Genomic DNA, 20,472 nt, shown 5'->3' on the forward strand with positions numbered 1-20,472 from the left:
ATGTTTGTCTTAAGTTATGAGTTAGCATAGCATACATAGGCGAATTGCAACAGACAGTGAAGAAAATGTGTTGACAGTGGGCGTGACTTATAAGTTGAACCAATCAACGTAGACCTAGGGAAAGGGAACTAAAAAAGTCCTCGCTCTAGACTAGGTACTGAAAGAGTTATAGGAACTACGGTCTGAGGAACTAAAAAATCCCCAACTTAGTCCGGTCGGAACACGCGAAAAAAAGGGTTATAGGAACGTTAGGTTCTAGGAACTGCAAAAGTCCCTCCGGTCGGAAAGCGGCTTATGAATGCCCAGAATGGTACCAAACCTCTACAGTAGTACAAATTCTGTAGGTTCTGTACTCAACAAACGAGGCATTGGAAAGTTTGTACGTACATCAGGAGTTTATTTAAATAACACTTGCCTGACGGCAAATGCTACTGCTAACATGGATGTTGACGTCACTTCTGTGAGTTGAAAAAAGCACCTAAAAGTCCTGACAGAAAGCGATGCATAAGTAAGTAGTGTAAAGACGCCCAGTTCCAGGAATGCACTAATATTTTGTTAACAATTATGAACTACTGCACTAAGCCTTACAGCTCTAATTTTAATATTGTTTAATAAGGCAAGGGAAAAATAGGCTTCTGGGGGGTGTTTGGCTCGATGTCATGGTGCAAATGACCCTAGGTTGATTTTACTCCGAACCATCCCTTTGACATTTGATATTTACAATTTAAATCATAGAACATTTAAAAAGACTTAAACATCTTACCTCACTTTCAAGCTCATTATTTGGGGCAGTTTTATTAATGTCTTTAAAAAATATTTTATACGGCCCAATTCTGGAGAGCAACACATAGACATCTTTTCCTGCCCATGCCTCTTGAACAACTGTATTGATAGATGTCATAAGAAATTTTAAATGTGAGAAAACATGATTTTTTAACTTTCTTTGGTTAATACCTTTACTTTGTTCTGATGCTGACTTACTGCTGCTAAGTTGGTGCTGTACTGCTGTTGCTGGGGTGGTTGGTGATGATGAGACAGATATAGCGGGGGAGACAGGTGATGCTGCCACTTTGGAGATGATAGGTGAGGGTGGCACAGATCCAGATGTGGAGACAGGTGATGCAGCCACTTTGGAGATGGTAGGTGAAGACGGCACAGATGCAGATGCAAAGACAGGTGATGCAGCCACTTTGGAGATTGTAGGTGATGATGAAACCGATATAGCGGGGGAGACAGGTGATGCTGCCACTTTGGAGATGATAGGTGAGGGTGGCACAGATCCAGATGTGGAGGCAGGTGATGCAGCCACTTTGGAGATGATAGGTGAGGGTGGCACAGATCCAGATGTGGAGGCAGGTGATGCAGCCACTTTGGAGATGATAGGTGAGGGTGGCACAGATCCAGATGTGGAGGCAGGTGATGCAGCCACTTTGGAGATGATAGGTGAGGGTGGCACAGATCCAGATGTGGAGGCAGGTGATGCAGCCACTTTGGAGATGATAGGTGAGGGTGGCACAGATCCAGATGTGGAGGCAGGTGATGCAGCCACTTTGGAGATTGTAGGTGATGATGAAACCGATATAGCGGGGGAGACAGGTGATGCTGCCACTTTGGAGATGATAGGTGAGTGTGGCACAGATCCAGATGTGGAGGCAGGTGATGCAGCCACTTTGAAGATGGTAGGTGAAGAAGGCACAGATCCAGATGCAAAGACAGGTGATGCAGCCACTTTGGAGATGGTAGGTGAAGATGGCACAGATCCAGATGCAAAGACAGGTGATGCAGCCACTTTGGAGATGGTAGGTGTGTGTGGCACAGATCCAGATGCAAAGACAGGTGATGCAGCCACTTTGAAGATGGTAGGTGAAGACGGCACAGATCCAGATGCAAAGACAGGTGATGCAGCCACTTTGGAGATAGGAGGTGAGTGTGGCACAGATCCAGATGCAAAGACAGGTGATCCAGCCACTTTGGAGATGGGAGGTGAAGACGGCACAGATCCAGATGCAAAGACAGGAGATGCAGCCACTTTGGAGATGGGAGGTGAGTGTGGCACAGATCCAGATGCAAAGACAGGTGATCCAGCCACTTTGGAGATGGGAGGTGAAGACGGCACAGATCCAGATGCAAAGACAGGTGATGCAGCCACTTTGGAGATGGTAGGTGAGTGTGGCACAGATCCAGATGCAAAGACAGGTGATGCAGCCACTTTGGAGATGGTAGGTGAGTGTGGCACAGATCCAGATGCAAAGACAGGTGATGCAGCCACTTTGGAGATGGTAGGTGAGTGTGGCACAGATCCAGATGCAAAGACAGGTGATGCAGCCACTTTGGAGATGGTAGGTGAGTGTGGCACAGATCCAGATGCAAAGACAGGTGATGCAGCCACTTTGGAGATGGGAGGTGAAGACGGCACAGATGCAGATGCAAAGACAGGTAATGCATCCACTTTGGAGATGGTAGGTGAAGATGGCACAGATCCAGATGCAAAGACAGGTGATGCAGCCACTTTGGAGATGGTAGGTGAGTGTGGCACAGATCCAGATGCAAAGACAGGTGATGCAGCCACTTTGAAGATGGTAGGTGAAGATGGCACATATCCAGATGCAAAGACAGGTGATGCAGCCACTTTGGAGATGGTAGGTGAGTGTGGCACAGATCCAGATGCAAAGACAGATTATGCAGCCACTTTGGAGATGGGAGGTGAGGATGGCACAGATCCAGATGCAAAGACAGGCGATGCAGCAGCTTGACAGTTTTTTTGTGATGCAGTTGGTGTTGACCTTTCAGACACAATCTTGTGTGGAATGCGTGGCATCTCCTCAGTGTACAATCTCAAGTGGTCAATATTAATTTTTGGCCAAATGACCCCTCTCTCATCTATCAGATCAGCATTCTTGCCTTTAATGTTTTTAATTTTGTATGGACCCAAAAAATTTGGATCCAATTTTCCGCCTTTTCTTTGCTGGCTCTGAACATTACACCTCCATACCTTGTTGCCCACAGAGAATTTCACTTTCTTCGCATTCTGTTCTTTCCTTGTCATTCTTTTTTGAACCTGAGCAGTGTGGGTAAGGGCAGTTTGAAGAATTGTATCAAGTTTCAGGACATCCTCAGTCATCTTTTCGATTCCTACGACAGCTTCAACAGAGCTGTCAATCTGAAAAAAAGGAACATTTGCTTCTAGTTTAAAATACCTGATCATCTCAAATTCATGTAAGTTTATACTGAATGCAATACATACACATAAAAATGAAACCAAACACAGAAGACAACAAACACCCACTTGACAATTTTCAGGGACCTCAGAGGGATACCGTGCCTCACGACCAAACATCATATAAAATGGAGATAACTTTGTCGTCATCTGTTTTTTGGTCCTTAGTCCAAACATGACAGCATCAAGGTGTTTGTCCCACTCCTTTGGTTTTTTGGAGACCAATTTGCTGAGAGCCCTTAAACATTTAATTTACATTAAAATAGTTTTAGCAAAAGATACTGTCTCTATAAATATATTTGAATACCATATTTATTTTATAACAGTTCTTGCTAATGCCATTATAGCTTTAAAATAAACAAATAACATTTTCTAATAGGCTTATTTAAGATATCCTTAAAGATAAGGATCTTTGTATAAAAATGTATGTACAGTATAAATTTAGTACCTCTGTATGGTCCCATTCATCTTTTCGACTAGACCGTTAGTCTGGGGGTGATAAGGTGAGCACAAACTCCTTTTGATGCCAAGAATTTTGGACACATTTTGGTTGATCTGATAATTTTAAAAAAATTGTTTTTTATTATAATCAATTTAGGTAAATATATTTTTTTAAACTACATTTGAGCAGTACAGCTTTTATTTACCTGATTAACAAACTCCCTCCCTTGGTCTGTGAGTATGCGTTTTGGTGCCTCAAACTGATAAAAAAACGTAATAATACATTTTGTGACCTCCTCTGCAGACTTACTTCTAAGTGGATAAGCCTGTGGCCATTTGGTCAAGTAATCGATCATAACGCAAATATATTGATGGCCACTGTCTGTGAGGGTGAGTTTCCCAATCAGATCCATTCCTAAAAGTTCAAAAGGGTGTGTAACCTTGCAAGAAATGTGGTAAAGGATAATTAGATAAAAATATTCAGTTAATTGTGTAAATATTCTAACTTGGTGCAGATGTAGGGTAAAGAAAGAAAAGAAGGTAGGAAGGACGGACAGACACAGTAGATAGATAGATTGATTACCTGTATAGGTGTAATTTTAACCTCTTCTTTAATTGACGCTTTGGTTGCCTGACATGCAACACATTCAGCCACCTGTTTAAAAACAAGTTATTAGTTAACATATAGAAGAAAGATTTTATTAAATTTATGGAGTTTTATTAAAAACCTTCAATGGATTTATTACCCATTTTTCAAGATCCACGGACATCCCTGGCCAGTAAAATCTTATGGATATGACATCCTTGGTTTTTTTCTGTCCACAATGTGCACCAATGCTGCTAGCATGAAACTCGATAAAACATTTATTTGCATCCTCTGCACCACAGATAACCTTCAGTCTCAGTTCACGGGCAGTACCTTTGTATCTTCTGTAGTACAGCTGACCATCTGAACGATTGAAAAACTATTAATTAAAGCATCAAACATGAATATGACATGACAATGTAAAGTACAACTAGACATCTCTCCATCGGGTCCCTTGTCAAACAATGTAAAACAAACCTTGTAAATAATGAAGTTTAACATGATATTAATTAATACAATGAAAATAACAGGCCTGGTAAAATTGTAATAACATTTGGTAACGCTTTAGATTACAGCCCGGAAAGTACTGCATAATTAAAGCGATTTTACAGTGTAACCTTTGGTAATTATAGTGTACCTATAACGTACTTACAATATAAGTATAAGGGAACAATATTTTAAGTTTGGGGAATAAAGGGGTAACAACCAGGAGAATTAAACAAATATTTATACTGTAAGTATAATAGAACTAAGGGGTACTTATTCTACTATTATGATATAACAATCTTGGTCCCACTTTATATTAAGTGGCCCTAATACCTGTGAACTTACATGGTTACTAGATATTTACTTAGTATGTAACTACAGTGTAAATACACATTGGTTCATAGTATTTACAACTGTAATATTTGTGTAACTACACATATGTAACAACCCACGGAAAGGTATGTGTAAGTACAAATGTGTAACGGTTTAACACATTGTATCAAGTGCAGAGTTCCTGAGGAGTTACCATGTATGTACACTGGTACCACAAGGGAAAACTTTAGCTGTAATTCAACATAGGTCCTGCCGGTCATATAGTAAATACATGGTATACACATAGGAATCATCATGGTTTCAGTGTGTTCTTAACTGGTAACTACAGTATGGAAGACTGCGTGTGGAAGTGGAACAACTTGTGTGAATACATGTTGTTGTTACAAAATGTAGTTACATAAATGCCTGTTACACATGTGTACTTACTGTAGTGGAAAAAGTGTTGTTACCAATGTCCTGTTACACATTTGTACTTACACATACCTTTCCGTGGGTTTACATTTACATTTACATTTACATTTAGTCATTTAGCAGACGCTTTTATCCAAAGCGACTTACAACTGAGGACTAAACCAAGCGAGTCATCGTGAAGAGGCAAAAACAACGCAAGAAGTGCTCAAAATACAAAGTTCAGACATAGCTCGGAGTAGCATAAGCCAGGCAAGCGAGGATTTAGAGGAAAGGATTTTTATTTTTATTTTATTTTTTTTAAATGTTATGTTAAGTGCTCCCGGAAGAGATGAGTTTTCAGTTGTCTTTTGAATGCTGTCAGGGATTCTGCATTTCGGATGAGGGTGGGGAGATCATTCCACCAGCATGGAACCGCGAATGAGAATGTTCTGGAGAGTGATTTTGTGCCCCGCTGTGATGGTACCACGAGCCGTCGCTCATTGACCGATCGTAGGCTTCTGGTAGGGATGTAGACTTGTAGTAGTGAGTGGAAGTAGGAGGGAGCTGAACCTGTGGTCAATCTGTAAGCAAGCGTCAAAGCCTTGAACTTGATGCGAGCAGCGAGTGGTAGCCAGTGCAGAGAGATGAACAGAGGAGTGACGTGGGCCCTTTTGGGCTCGTTGAAGACAAGACGAGCTGCAGCATTCTGGATCATTTGTAGAGGTTTAGTTGCACATGATGGAAGTCCAGCCAGAAGAGCATTGCAGTAATCAAGCCTAGAAATGACCAGGGCCTGGACGAGAAGTTGTGTTGCATGCTCAGTCAGGAAAGGCCTGATCTTCCTGATGTTGTGCATAGCAAACCTGCATGATCGAGCTGTCTTTGTAATGTGGTCTGTGAAGGTCAGCTGATCATCAAAGATTACTCCAAGATTTCTGGCCGACCTTGATGGGGTGATTGATGATGAATCTAGCTGGATAGTGAGGTCGTGCTGAAGAGACTGATTGGCAGGGAGGATGAGGAGCTCAGTCTTTGCCAGGTTGAGCTGCAGGTGATGTTCCTTCATCCATGCCGAGATGTCCGCCAGACAGCTTGAGATCCGTGCAGCTACTGTGGGATCATCTGGTTGAAATGAGAGGTAGAGCTGGGTGTCATCAGCATAGCAATGGTAAGAGAAACCATGTGCCTGTATGATGTGTCCCAGTGATGTGGTGTAAATGGAGAAGAGGAGCGGTCCGAGAACTGAACCTTGAGGAACCCCTGTGGTCAGTTGATGTGCTTTGGATACCTCACCTCTCCATGTGACCTTGAAGGACCTACCTGTGAGATAGGACTCAAACCAGTTGAGGGAGGTTCCAGTGATGCCCAGTGATGAGAGGGCGGACAAGAGGATCTGATGATTCACAGTGTCGAAGGCAGCAGACAGGTCCAGTAGAATGAGAACTGATGATTTGGAAGCAGCTTTTGCGATCCGCAGGGCTTCCGTGACTGACAGCAATGCAGTCTCAGTTGAATGTCCTTTCTTGAAGCCAGATTGGTTGACATCCAGCTGGTTGTTCAGAGACAGGAAGGATGATACTTGGTTAAAAGCAACTCGTTCAAGTGTGGTAGGAGAGAGACAGGTCTGTAGTTCTCTAGAAGTGATGTGTTTAATGTTGGTTTTTTAAGCAGAGGAGTTACCCGAGCCTGCTTAAATGCTGTAGGGAAAATGCCAGTGTGGAGGGATGAGTTGATAATGTGTGTGAGAGCTGGTAGAAGTGTGGGAGAGATGGCTTGTAGAAGGTGTGAGGGGATGGGGTCTAGAGGGCAGGTGGTAGGATGACTGGAGAGGAGAAGTTTAGATACTTCTTCCTCGGTTAGTGGAGTGAAGGAGGAGAGAAGGTTATTGGCTGTGGGAGAGGTTAGTCTGGGTTCCTGTGTGTGTGAATCTGAGAACTGACTGCTGATAGTTGTAGTTTTGTTAGTGAAGAAGTTAGCAAAATCATCAGCAGTTAAAGAGGAGGTGGGTGGTGGTGGAGGTGGACAGAGGAGAGAATTGAATGTCTTGAACAGTGAACGTGTGTTAGAGGCGCTGTTGATCTTGTTGTGGAAATATGAAGATTTTGCGGCGTGAACATCAACAGAGAAGGCAGAGAGCATAGATTGATAGCTACTGAGGTCAGATGTGTCTTTTGATTTGCGCCATTTCCTCTCCGCTGCCCTGAGCTTGGTCCGGTGTTCACGAAGAACCTCAGATAACCAGGGGTTGGAGGGGGCAGTGCGTGCTGGCCTAGAGGAGAGAGGGCAGATATTGTCTAAAGAAGAGGTTAGGATGGAGCATAAAGTATCCGTTGCAGTATTCACATCCAGAGATGAGAAATGTGAGGGTGAGGGAAGAGAAGATGACACAGCAGAGGAAAGATGGGATGGAGAAAGTGAGCGCAGGTTTCGTCTGAAAGTAAATGGTGGGGAGGTTGGTGGAGCATGGGTAGTGAGTTGTAGATTGAAAGTAATGAGGAAATGATCTGAAACTTGGAGAGGTTTCACCAAAATGTTGTCAGTGATACAGTTGCGTGTGTAAACCAGGTCCAGTTGGTTGCCTGACTTGTGAGTACCGGTGGTGATGAGCCGTTTGAGATCGAAAGAGGCTAGGAGAGAGATGAAGTCTGTTGCATACGGCTTCGCTAGGTGAATGTTGAAATCGCCAAAGACTACAAGTGGGGTGCCATCCTGAGGGAAAGAGGACAGCAACACATCCAGCTCTTCTACAAAGCTTCCCAGTTGACCTGGGGGGCGATAAATAACTACAATATGGATCTTCATGGGAGTTGTAAGTGTAATAGCATGATATTCAAATGAGTTGTTATTGCATAGAGAAGAGAGAGTTGAATATTTCCAATTGTTAGAAATGAGAAGACCAGTGCCCCCACCCCTCCCAGACTGTCGAGGGGTGTGGGAGAAAGAGAAGTTGTTAGAGAGAGCAGCAGGGGTTGCTGAGTCTTCTGGACGGATCCAGGTCTCAGTCAAGCCCAAGATATTAAGAGTAGAATGAGATGCAAAGGCTGGAATGAAGTCAGCTTTATTGACTGCTGATTGACAATTCCATAGACCCATTGAAAGAGTGAGAGGTGAGTGTGAGGATGAGAGAAAAGGGCGCAGATAAGCAGTATTGCGCTGCCTTCTGTGCGTGGTGAGAGAGCGTTGTCGAGAGACAACAGGAATGTGTTGAAAGCACAATAGGTTGTTACATAAATATTACAGTTGTAAATACTATGTACCAATGTGTATTTACCAAGCAGCAACCTCCCTGTCTCTCTCTTGAAACCAACACGGAAGTGAATTAAACTGCAATTCATCTACTGACCGCTTGAGGCTGGAGGCAGAAGTGAGTTAAATCTGCATCTCCCCCATGTTAAAATGCCCAACTTTACAGCAGAAAAAAACATGTTTACAGCATGGAGCAAAAAGTGGTTTTAGTCTATATAGCTAATTTTGCCCGTCATGACAACTGTGAGGGGGGTGAATTTTTTTACAACTCATCCGTTTAAATTATATTAAGACTGCATAATTAAGGGCGTGGCCATTTGAGTGACAGGCGGATTGCGGCCGTTTGTCTGCTGTCTGTTAGCGTCACTCTCAGCTAATTCCAGCCGCTGCTGTAGGCCTACTTGGCATCTCTGCCGTGTTTGTGCTTTTTCGGGATTACACACACTTGAATGAGCGCGGGTTTCTAGTGCATTTACTTGAACTACTGAGGTAATATCTTTGGTTTAACCCATTTGAGAAATTGAGAGGCGGCCAAAATCAGATTTTAAAATGGACTGAATAAAGCGCTTTACGAACTTGACGTGCGATGCCATGCTGACTGACATGTATGCGCATGAATCACTGTCACACGCACACACTCAGAGCAATATTGTAAGTTACTGCATGATAATACATTTTTATAGCAGAATAACAATACATCATACACAGTCTCACTTTTAGTTACGTCTTTTAACTATTATAATATTTCGAAGGGCAAAAACATGAACTATTGGCTTTAATTCTTCAATCAGCTGTCACTTTAGCGCGAGGCCAGTAGCATATAGCATTAGCACCTCAGCTCCACCCACGTCCCGCCTCTTTGCCCATTTTATTTTATCCGGTAGTGACGAGAGGTGACGGCCTGCCAAGATGGCGACGGCCGGTGTTGTGCCGAATTTCGACCCCCGCCAAATTATTACCCCCCTAGCATTGGTAGGTTTAGGATTAGTTGTGGGGGAGGGGGTAGGATTAGGGGCGGGGTTGGGATTAGGCAATCAGGTACTGACTTCAATGAGGGGGGTAATAATTTGGCAGGGGGTCGAAATTCGGCACAACACCGGCCCCGCCCACTTTAGGCTTCAAAAACGCTCTTCAGAAACCTACGGGTGACGTCACGGACACTACGTCCATATTTTTTTTACAGTCTATGGTATTTACACTGTAGTTACATACTAAGTACATATCTAGTAACCATGTAAGTTCACAGGTATTAGGGCCACTTAATATAAAGTGGGACCACAATCTTACATTAGGGAGCAATTTAGCAAGAACAGACACTGTGTACCTTTTCGAAATGGTGAACCAGTACATACTGTATAGCCTTTTTAAAAATAACAGGGTACATATATATGCATTTATAAAGTAATATTTTTAACAAAAGTGCACTGAAAACGAAAACTATTGCAACTTCTGCTTAAATATTGGGGAAAGATACTCTTGTTTCATGTAGTGGTGCTTGTTACCCTCTTGTTCCATGTAGTTACAGGGTAAGTACAATAAAAATGCATACACACAATCTTATCACTGACTCGGAAACCTTTATTTATTATACAAGCACCACTTACCCTGTCACCACATGAAACAAGATATATTTCCATTCCCAGTATTTAAAAATATTGCAATAGTCTTAGCTTTTCTTGCCTTGAAACATGTTAGCTCAAACTTAAACATCTGCACTTTTGCTTTAATTTTTTTTTTTTTTTTCTATTGTATTTGCATAGATATGTACCCTGTAATTCTTAAAAAGCCGATACAGTATGTATTGGTACACAATTATTACAAAAAGGTACGCAGTATATGTTCTCACTAAAATGCTCCCAAATGTAAGATTGTCATAATAAGATATCATAATAGTAGAATAAGTACCCCTTAGTTCTATAATACTTACAGTATAAATATTTGTTTAATTCTGGTTGTTATCCCCTTATTCCCCAAACTTTACATATTGTTCCCTTATACTTACATGCAAGTACTTTATAGGTACACTATAATTACAGAAAATTACACTGTAAATTCCTCTTAATTACACAGTACTTTCCGGGCTGTAATCTAAAGTGTTACCTAACATTTTATGTTGCAAATGGGTTTTATTTTATTTTTTTATTTGATTAATCACATAGTTGTAGTCACCTTCAATGTCATAAATGGCAGTTTTTTTCCGGAAATTGGACTTCTGATCCTTGGGTAATCCCTGAGGATACCCACCAACTATTTTGTAGGTCACAATAGCACTGTATGTTGCAGGATCCATAATCTACAGAACAAAAAGCACAAATTAATAAGTAAGGGTTGGTTGTCGAGAGGGGTTTAATGGCACAGATTTAATTGATGGTATTTTATAATCATCTTCACAAAAGTGTAACATAAATGCTTTCCCTCTTGATGTGCACTGATCCTGTAAGGGCCTTTAAATGTTAATAATATATATTAATATAAGTCATTCATTTATTCATTCATTCATTCATTCATTCATTCATTCATACATATTGACTTCTGAAACTACACTCAAACTAAAACATAGATAGCCAGACACATATTTTTTACAATATTTTGCATTGAAAGTAGTAAATAATGATATCACTTCTATATTTTGATGTAAGATCTGCAATGCAATGATAAAGTTACCATATAGCTAACACGCATAATTTACAAAAAGAAAACGGAGAAACTATACTGTCTAGCATACAAAAATCTCTCATAAAGTAATTTATTTTCTTTTTCTTTTTTGTTGCTTTCATGACATCCTCATAGTTGGCTATAATGTTTGTTCCACCACAGTGATTTAACACACATCAATCAACCCCCGTCAGCCCTACTCTAAAGGCCATTGCACAATTTCGAAATTTTCGTATGCGTTTTTTCGTATTCGTGATTCGGAGGCTGTGAATTGTCAAAACACCATTCAAACCCCATTCAAACTGCTTGCAACGGATGCGAAAAACGCAGTTTTTTTTATGACGCACGAAAGTTTCGGAGGCGGTGTGCATATGGAAGAATTAAATGGACTTTAATATTTGTAACCCACAGAAGACAATCTACAAATGTGTACAATGATGCGCAAATATTTCTCTATCTGCAAATGTGTATTTTTACATTTGTGATGTGTAAAATCATATCCACAAAAATAAAGGGTGATGTGTACAACACAAAACATTTTTTACGCATTTGCAGATCAGTTCCTGTGAATTTGTGGGTCACGTTACATTTGTAAGTTTTTTTTACACATTTGTGGAATTTTGTCCAGTGTGTACTGCGCAGATCTGTAAATAAACATATACACAAATATCTCACGATTTGCAAATACACACAATTCAATCTGTACAAATATCTTTTTATTTCACATACAAATTGTGATTTACGCATTTGTGGATCCATTTCTACACACAAAACTGTTTTTACACATTTGCAAATTGCTTCCTGGCAATTTGCAGGTCACGTGACATTTGCAACTCCCTTTTACACATTTGTGGATTTTTGTCCACTTTGTCCCGCTGCGATCTGCAAAAAAGAGATTTGTAAGCCGTGTGTGTGAGAGCAGTTAATTAGCCACACCAGCAGGTGGCGGTAGCGACATTCTCTCCCATGAACTCCGAGGATATCGACTGTCTATGGCTATGCCACTGCACTCCCCCAGCGTTATCCTCATCTAACTCGTTAATACACAAATGCCACATCTTTTTAATCGTAGTAACGTAGACAAGCAGCTACAACCTATTTTTCCGCGAAACGAGCTTTCCTTCGAAGTGGATAAAATACATTGATCTAAATGCGCAGGCGGCCGAGAGACCGATCCGAACTAAGGGACCGTCTTCAAAGTGCAAACCCCGAAAAGCGCTGCTACGAAAACAGTCAATAACTTCAACTGTCACACACTACAGTGCCTGCTTACAAATTAGAGAAAATCACTTTATTATAAGAGACGTTTGAAGTACGTTATAACGAGTCATTAATGTATTTTAACTTATATGTTTCATATACTAGTATATAACCGAAGCTGTAGATTGTAAATTTAAACATTTCTCGTTCTTAGTGTTTTTTAGTTAGCTTAAATAGTAGCATAGCATTTATCCGATGATTCGTGCTAGCTGAGATTTACCGCAGCTTATACTGCCTTTTGTCATTGTTTTTGTCTTAATAATCAGTGCGATATGTTGTTAATATGAATTGTTTGTCTAACCTTGATTACAGGACAGTGTAATAAAAATGACGGAATCACAAATTGTAATGTAATCATTATCAAACTTAATTCATATCATATTTTTATTTTTTATCCTGATTAATGAAAGAAATAGCATTTTCAGGTATGTTTTGCAACGTTAAGTTCTTTGTTATTAAACAATAAGGCATAATACTTTTTTTTATTATTACATGCATAATTCATATGATTTGTCATAATTATTTCTTAAAACAGTACATCAAACAATACAATAGCATGCAATGCAATGAAATTGGTGATCCAACACTTACAGGCTATTATAATAAAATCTGATTAAATTACACAATACAATACTAAATGATTTCAACTGAATTACGAGATGTAATGCATTATATTTTTATTAACACAGAACTACAAGCAAAATGAACATTTACATGGACATTTATAGAGCTTTTTAAAATACACAACAATACAGAACAGCTTTAAACAGAGATACTGTAGGAAACTTTCATTTCCCAAATACTTTTGTGATAGTCCTTCTGGCTATACAGTGTGAAGATCTGAAGGAAAATATCTTCATAGCTGTGTGAACAATGTGGAATTAACTGTAAGGTTAAATATTTTGAGAGAAAGGTTTATTTTTTTAGGTCCATCCTGGATTAACCAACTAGACTCAAATAGATGCAGTGTCTTTTGCTGTATGTAAAGTCAAATCTGTAATTTGAAGTGATTCATATTGTATGTGCAGTCATTTTTTGCTATCTTGAGGCCTAGATGATGCAGTCAGGTCATGAGACGTGGAGGCTGAGGAACTCTGAAAAACACACAAACATGCTGTAACACATGCATTTTGTACACACAAAGTCTGTTGTGCTGTGTAACATCACTCACTGTTTTAGCTTAGATGGGCAAACTGGAAGGCACAGCGCAGCGGGCGTAGTTAGCTCGCTGAACCTTGTCGTAATTTCCCCTTGGCAGGATGGGGTCATGACTTGTTGGAAGAGGAGGCTGGACTGGCTGAGGAACTCTGAAAAACACACAAACATGCTGTAACACATGCATTTGTACACGCAAAGTCTGTTGTGCTGTAACCTCACTCACTGTATTAGCTTAGATGGGCAAACTGCAAGGCACAGCGCAGCGGGCAATTACAAGGCCATTTTAATGTCACACTCCACAAGATAAGACATCTCAGCCCAAAAGTGACTGAAACCTTCCATTCGTCTCAGTATTATAAGGCTGATCTGAGTTATGATGCTTATATAAGATGAGTTATGATGTATCTGAGTCAACATAAAAATATCATGTCCCTGGGTCAACACAAGATATTTCATTATTACTCAAATTAAAAAGATTACATCTTATACTATAGATATTATATTAACATTATGATTATTTAAATTCTGTGATTGATTACTGTTTGTCTAATATTAGATGAGTAATAAGGAATGATGTCCCTGCAGATAAATGTGATGTTCCTGGGTCAATAGAAATAAAAAATACTCATTTCAAAATGTTATAATAAACAACGTATAATCCTGAAACGTCAATGTGAGAAGAGCCTTTACTTATTCAGTACACAACCACAAATCTGTGTAATGCTTCTGACAAGACAGTAGTACGGAAGACTAATTGACTGCTTGAAGAAGGTCATTGCTGATGGGGGTGGCTGTTCACGGAGTGCTGGATTGAAGCATATTCATGGGAAGTTGACTGATGGTTAAAGTGTGGTAGGAAAAGGTGCACAAGCATCTGGGATGAGTGCAACTTTGAGAGGATGTCAGGAAATGCAGATTCAAGTTCTTGGGGGAGTTTTACAAGAAGACGACTGAGGCTGGAGTCAGAGCAACAAGACCCAGGCCATCCTTAAAAATATTTTGGTTTGCAGTAACAGCAAAAAAAAAAAAAAAAAAAAAGGGCCTATAGGTAGGTAGGTAGGCCTATATTTTTTTTTTTCAATATTCAATGTAAAAAAAAAAAAGTTAAATTTTGGTCATGGTAAGAATTTAAACACATTTGCATATCGTGACGTCACTGACTGTGTCTTCAAACCGTGCCTTCGGGCGCACCTTTGCAAACCTCATTCTGATGCAGGTTATATAGATATGTCAAAAACATTTTTATTCCAGCTGCATTTATTTGATTTTTTTGTGCCAAAATCAAGAAAAGAAAAAAAAGCCACTAGAGTTCAATGAAAGTGGATTTTCAGAGGTAAACAAATAAATTAAAATGACTTTAGAATTCACAAAGTAACAGTTAATTAGATTAACATGCAATGTCATATCTATGAGAAAACAGCTTTTTTTTTCATATCAGAGAGACACAGTGTAAATAACTATAAAGTCAACTCTATTTTTCCCCCAGTTCACCGGCCACTTACTTTCATGTATTTCGGGAGAAACTGATGAATTCACGCGCTGTAATAAATCCAACAGACAGAAATCTCTGAACTGCGGCCCAAACGGCGGCCATCTCACGTTACAGATCAAGATAATTTATAGTTTTTTTTAAACGACAAAACAAACTCACTTATACATATTTGAGAATCGGAATAGAAGATAGTTCATGACTTGGTAATCAAGTTTGTTCATATTTAGAAATAAAAGCGCTAAATCTGTCATACAGCGCTATTTTGGCTGTGGTGAATCACGTGCCAAGCATGACGTGTCACCATGGAAACGGGACGGGACGGGACGGGGGGGGGCATCACGATTTTTAGCCGATGCCGTCTAAACCATAGACATCATATCTCTATATGATATCTATGGTCTAAACATCGTGATGTCTGTCAGCCATCATTACCAAGCGCGAACCACTGACAGTGAATGAAACGAAGCGAACGTGTCTAGGCCACATGTGACATGCGTATGCCATGGTGTAAACATAATCATAGACGCCGCGGGTTTATATCTAAAAGAAAGAACGTAGCCCATGTAGGCTTTTTATACTCACAATACTTACTAAAATATGATTAATATTTTATTATTAGGGGCCAAGCATCGAAGGTGCAGAGGCACCTATTCTATCTGTTCCGGTTCTTATTAGGGGCCAAGCACCGAAGGTGCGGCGGCACCTATTGTATCTGTTCCGGTTCTTCTTATTATTATTATTATTATTATTATTCCAACCAGGTGTCTATGGCAGCCCATAGAACCGTGTCCGGGAAAGTTGTTTTGGTTTGACATTCTGATAGAGGACAGACCCAACATCAAATACACCAATTTTGGTGTTTCTAACTCCTATGTCATCACAAGCATAACCTGAGGCTACATGCTGCGTTTCGGCGCAGCGCCACCTACTGGTCTTGAGATATGAAAAATTGCTATTTTTGCTCATAACTTCTGAACAGTTTGTCCAAAAATCATGAATGTGGTCTCGTTAGATTCAGGGCGTCATGCCGAGTCGGCTGATATCCAATTTTCCCAGATCGGCCATTTTGACTGTCGGCCATTTTGAAATACGTGCTAAAATGCTGTATTTTTGGAACGCATGAACGAATTGTTACGAAACTCGGTATGGGTCATCAGTACGATGCCCTGAAGGAGCCTGAGAAGTTTCGAAACAGCGCCACCTAATGAGTTATAACTCTGGCTGCGGTTGACTTATTTTCACGGGAGTCATCTCGTTGAGGTCCTGAATCCTTGCCGAGTCCACAGATACCAAACATGCTAGGTTTCGACTTAGTTTGTGTAGCGTTGTGATTTAGCACTTAAAAAACAGTTGCCGATATCTTCGAAACCGCTAGTCCAATCGAGACGAAACCACCGTCAGAAGTTTGGAAACATAGGTCTATATATTAAACAAATGCCCAAATGCCCAAATATTGATAGTAAGGGGTCATAAAATTCAATCAAAGTCACGTGTCAGTCATTTTTGACGTGTTTTTTCACAAAAATGTCTATAACTCCGAAGTGAATTGAGATATTTTCACCAAAACCGACACACATATGTATGGGCTCACTCTGAGGACACAAATAGTACAGAGACTGAATAAAGTAATCAAATGTAAAATAACACTGGGTAGTGTTTTTGTCCTGAGAACTAAATTAAATACATAGGATATTATTCCCGATTCTTTCAAATGAAAGCTATGTTTTGTTGTTTTGACAACCAAATGAATGAAAGACCATGGCTGCTGTCACTGTAAGAGCTCGTGCACAGATCCTGTAACCAATAACATTATACGGTCACGTGCGATGTATGCTAAGACATAACCGAGGATACACACGCCAGTCACCATAAACGAAATTGACATAATTTTCGCATGCTTTTGACTGTTAAAGCGATATACAAAACCCGGTATGGTGTTTTGACTCAGATACATCATAACTCATCTTATATAAGCATCATAACTCAGATCAGCCTTATAATACTGAGACGAATGGAAGGTTTCAGTCACTTTTGGGCTGAGATGTCTTATCTTGTGGAGTGTGACATTAAAATGGCCTTGTAATTGCCCGCTGCGCTGTGCCTTGCAGTTTGCCCATCTAAGCTAATACAGTGAGTGAGGTTACAGCACAACAGACTTTGCGTGTACAAATGCATGTGTTACAGCATGTTTGTGTGTTTTTCAGAGTTCCTCAGCCAGTCCAGCCTCCTCTTCCAACAAGTCATGACCCCATCCTGCCAAGGGGAAATTACGACAAGGTTCAGCGAGCTAACTACGCCCGCTGCGCTGTGCCTTCCAGTTTGCCCATCTAAGCTAAAACAGTGAGTGATGTTACACAGCACAACAGACTTTGTGTGTACAAAATGCATGTGTTACAGCATGTTTGTGTGTTTTTCAGAGTTCCTCAGCCTCCACGTCTCATGACCTGACTGCATCATCTAGGCCTCAAGATAGCAAAAAATGACTGCACATACAATATGAATCACTTCAAATTACAGATTTGACTTTACATACAGCAAAAGACACTGCATCTATTTGAGTCTAGTTGGTTAATCCAGGATGGACCTAAAAAAATAAACCTTTCTCTCAAAATATTTAACCTTACAGTTAATTCCACATTGTTCACACAGCTATGAAGATATTTTCCTTCAGATCTTCACACTGTATAGCCAGAAGGACTATCACAAAAGTATTTGGGAAATGAAAGTTTCCTACAGTATCTCTGTTTAAAGCTGTTCTGTATTGTTGTGTATTTTAAAAAGCTCTATAAATGTCCATGTAAATGTTCATTTTGCTTGTAGTTCTGTGTTAATAAAAATATAATGCATTACATCTCGTAATTCAGTTGAAATCATTTAGTATTGTATTGTGTAATTTAATCAGATTTTATTATAATAGCCTGTAAGTGTTGGATCACCAATTTCATTGCATTGCATGCTATTGTATTGTTTGATGTACTGTTTTAAGAAATAATTATGACAAATCATATGAATTATGCATGTAATAATAAAAAAAAGTATTATGCCTTATTGTTTAATAACAAAGAACTTAACGTTGCAAAACATACCTGAAAATGCTATTTCTTTCATTAATCAGGATAAAAAATAAAAATATGATATGAATTAAGTTTGATAATGATTACATTACAATTTGTGATTCCGTCATTTTTATTACACTGTCCTGTAATCAAGGTTAGACAAACAATTCATATTAACAACATATCGCACTGATTATTAAGACAAAAACAATGACAAAAGGCAGTATAAGCTGCGGTAAATCTCAGCTAGCACGAATCATCGGATAAATGCTATGCTACTATTTAAGCTAACTAAAAAACACTAAGAACGAGAAATGTTTAAATTTACAATCTACAGCTTCGGTTATATACTAGTACATACCTGTCAACACTCCCGTTTTTTCCCGGGTTTCTCCCGTTTTTTAGCCCTATCTCCCGGACCCCTCCCGGTTTGTTATTTCTCCCGGGAAACTCCCGTAATTTGCATGGCCCAAACTCCTTTATGAATAATCGGACCAATATGTTTGTCTAATGTTGACCAGTTGCCAGATTGTATTAAATGCATTATATTCACACAATCCACAGACCATTTACAATTTCAACCCGTTTGTCACCTCAACCTGGCAACCTATAACACAGTTGCGCAGTCGCGGAAAGTTTAACCCGAAAGCGAGCCGATATGGCAGGTGAAGGTGGTGTCCCCGTAATGAAACTGAAGTACAGTTTGTAACGCGTTGCTTCAGGAAGATTAGGGATAGCTCACAACTGAAGTTATTGCATGCAGAGGCCAGACAGACACACGGAGGCGATTGGCATCTCACAACTCGCACTTTATTCCCAAATCGAACTCGTAGCCTAACTGTCTGTCACACGTTCTACCGTCCACATCGTTACTTAATAGACAAAATAAGATAAAAATTAGCATAAAACAAAAATTACCCGCATACATGGGGTGTTCGCATAGACAGTAAAAGAGGTGTTCGAGGCCCATACAAGCACATACAGGCACATGCAATACAATACTGCCGACAGTTCAACAGGGAGCGCACAGCTCTTAAAGGGGACACACCTTATTTCCAGTCGTTACAAGTTGTACATCCCCCCCACCCCCACCCCCCCCCCCCCCCCCCCCCCCCGCAGGAGAAATCTCCCGGATTTTGAAAACCAAATGTTGACAGGTATGTACTAGTATATGAAACATATAAGTTAAAATACGTTAATGACTCGTTATAACGTACTTCAAACGTCTCTTATAATAAAGTGATTTTCTCTAATTTGTAAGCAGGCACTGTAGTGTGTGACAGTTGAAGTTATTGACTGTTTTCGTAGCAGCGCTTTTCGGGGTTTGCACTTTGAAGACGGTCCCTTAGTTCGGATCGGTCTCTCGGCCGCCTGCGCATTTAGATCAATGTATTTTATCCACTTCGAAGGAAAGCTCGTTTCGCGGAAAAATAGGTTGTAGCTGCTTGTCTACGTTACTACGATTAAAAAGATGTGGCATTTGTGTATTAACGAGTTAGATGAGGATAACGCTGGGGGAGTGCAGTGGCATAGCCATAGACAGTCGATATCCTCGGAGTTCATGGGAGAGAATGTCGCTACCGCCACCTGCTGGTGTGGCTAATTAACTGCTCTCACACACACGGCTTACAAATCTCTTTTTTGCAGATCGCAGCGGGACAAAGTGGACAAAAATCCACAAATGTGTAAAAGGGAGTTGCAAATGTCACGTGACCTGCAAATTGCCAGGAAGCAATTTGCAAATGTGTAAAAACAGTTTTGTGTGTAGAAATGGATCCACAAATGCGTAAATCACAATTTGTATGTGAAATAAAAAGATATTTGTACAGATTGAATTGTGTGTATTTGCAAATCGTGAGATATTTGTGTATATGTTTATTTACAGATCTGCGCAGTACACACTGGACAAAATTCCACAAATGTGTAAAAAAAACTTACAAATGTAACGTGACCCACAAATTCACAGGAACTGATCTGCAAATGCGTAAAAAATGTTTTGTGTTGTACACATCACCCTTTATTTTTGTGGATATGATTTTACACATCACAAATGTAAAAATACACATTTGCAGATAGAGAAATATTTGCGCATCATTGTACACATTTGTAGATTGTCTTCTGTGGGTTACAAATATTAAAGTCCATTTAATTC

General features: G+C 40.0%; 2 protein-coding genes and 1 long non-coding RNA gene across 3 annotated transcripts in view; 1 reads left to right on the top strand and 2 right to left on the bottom strand.

Annotated features, from left to right (window-relative positions):
* The window catches only part of crym (crystallin, mu), a 200,890-nt gene that overhangs the window by 57,756 nt on the left and 122,662 nt on the right, over positions 1–20,472 (top strand). The gene's annotated exons all lie outside the window — the stretch shown is intronic.
* On the bottom strand, positions 6,737–8,660 carry LOC130080415 (uncharacterized; the record flags this gene model as incomplete). The annotated part of the gene is made up of 2 exons (XM_056245766.1): positions 6,737–7,002; positions 7,607–8,660. Coding segments are annotated over 2 exons (1,098 nt in total), but the record flags the coding sequence as incomplete, so codon positions are not given.
* LOC130080497 (uncharacterized) lies at positions 13,277–18,183 on the bottom strand. Its single transcript, XR_008806678.1, has 2 exons — positions 17,709–18,183; positions 13,277–13,433 (listed from the first exon to the last, which is right to left on the bottom strand). It is a non-coding gene; the product is annotated as an uncharacterized LOC130080497 (long non-coding RNA).

The sequence above is a fragment of the Rhinichthys klamathensis genome, unplaced genomic scaffold, assembly GCF_029890125.1.
Source record: "Rhinichthys klamathensis goyatoka isolate OS25496 unplaced genomic scaffold, OSU_Roscu_1.1 h1tg000035l_1, whole genome shotgun sequence".
In the NCBI taxonomy this organism is placed as follows: domain Eukaryota; kingdom Metazoa; phylum Chordata; class Actinopteri; order Cypriniformes; family Leuciscidae; genus Rhinichthys; species Rhinichthys klamathensis.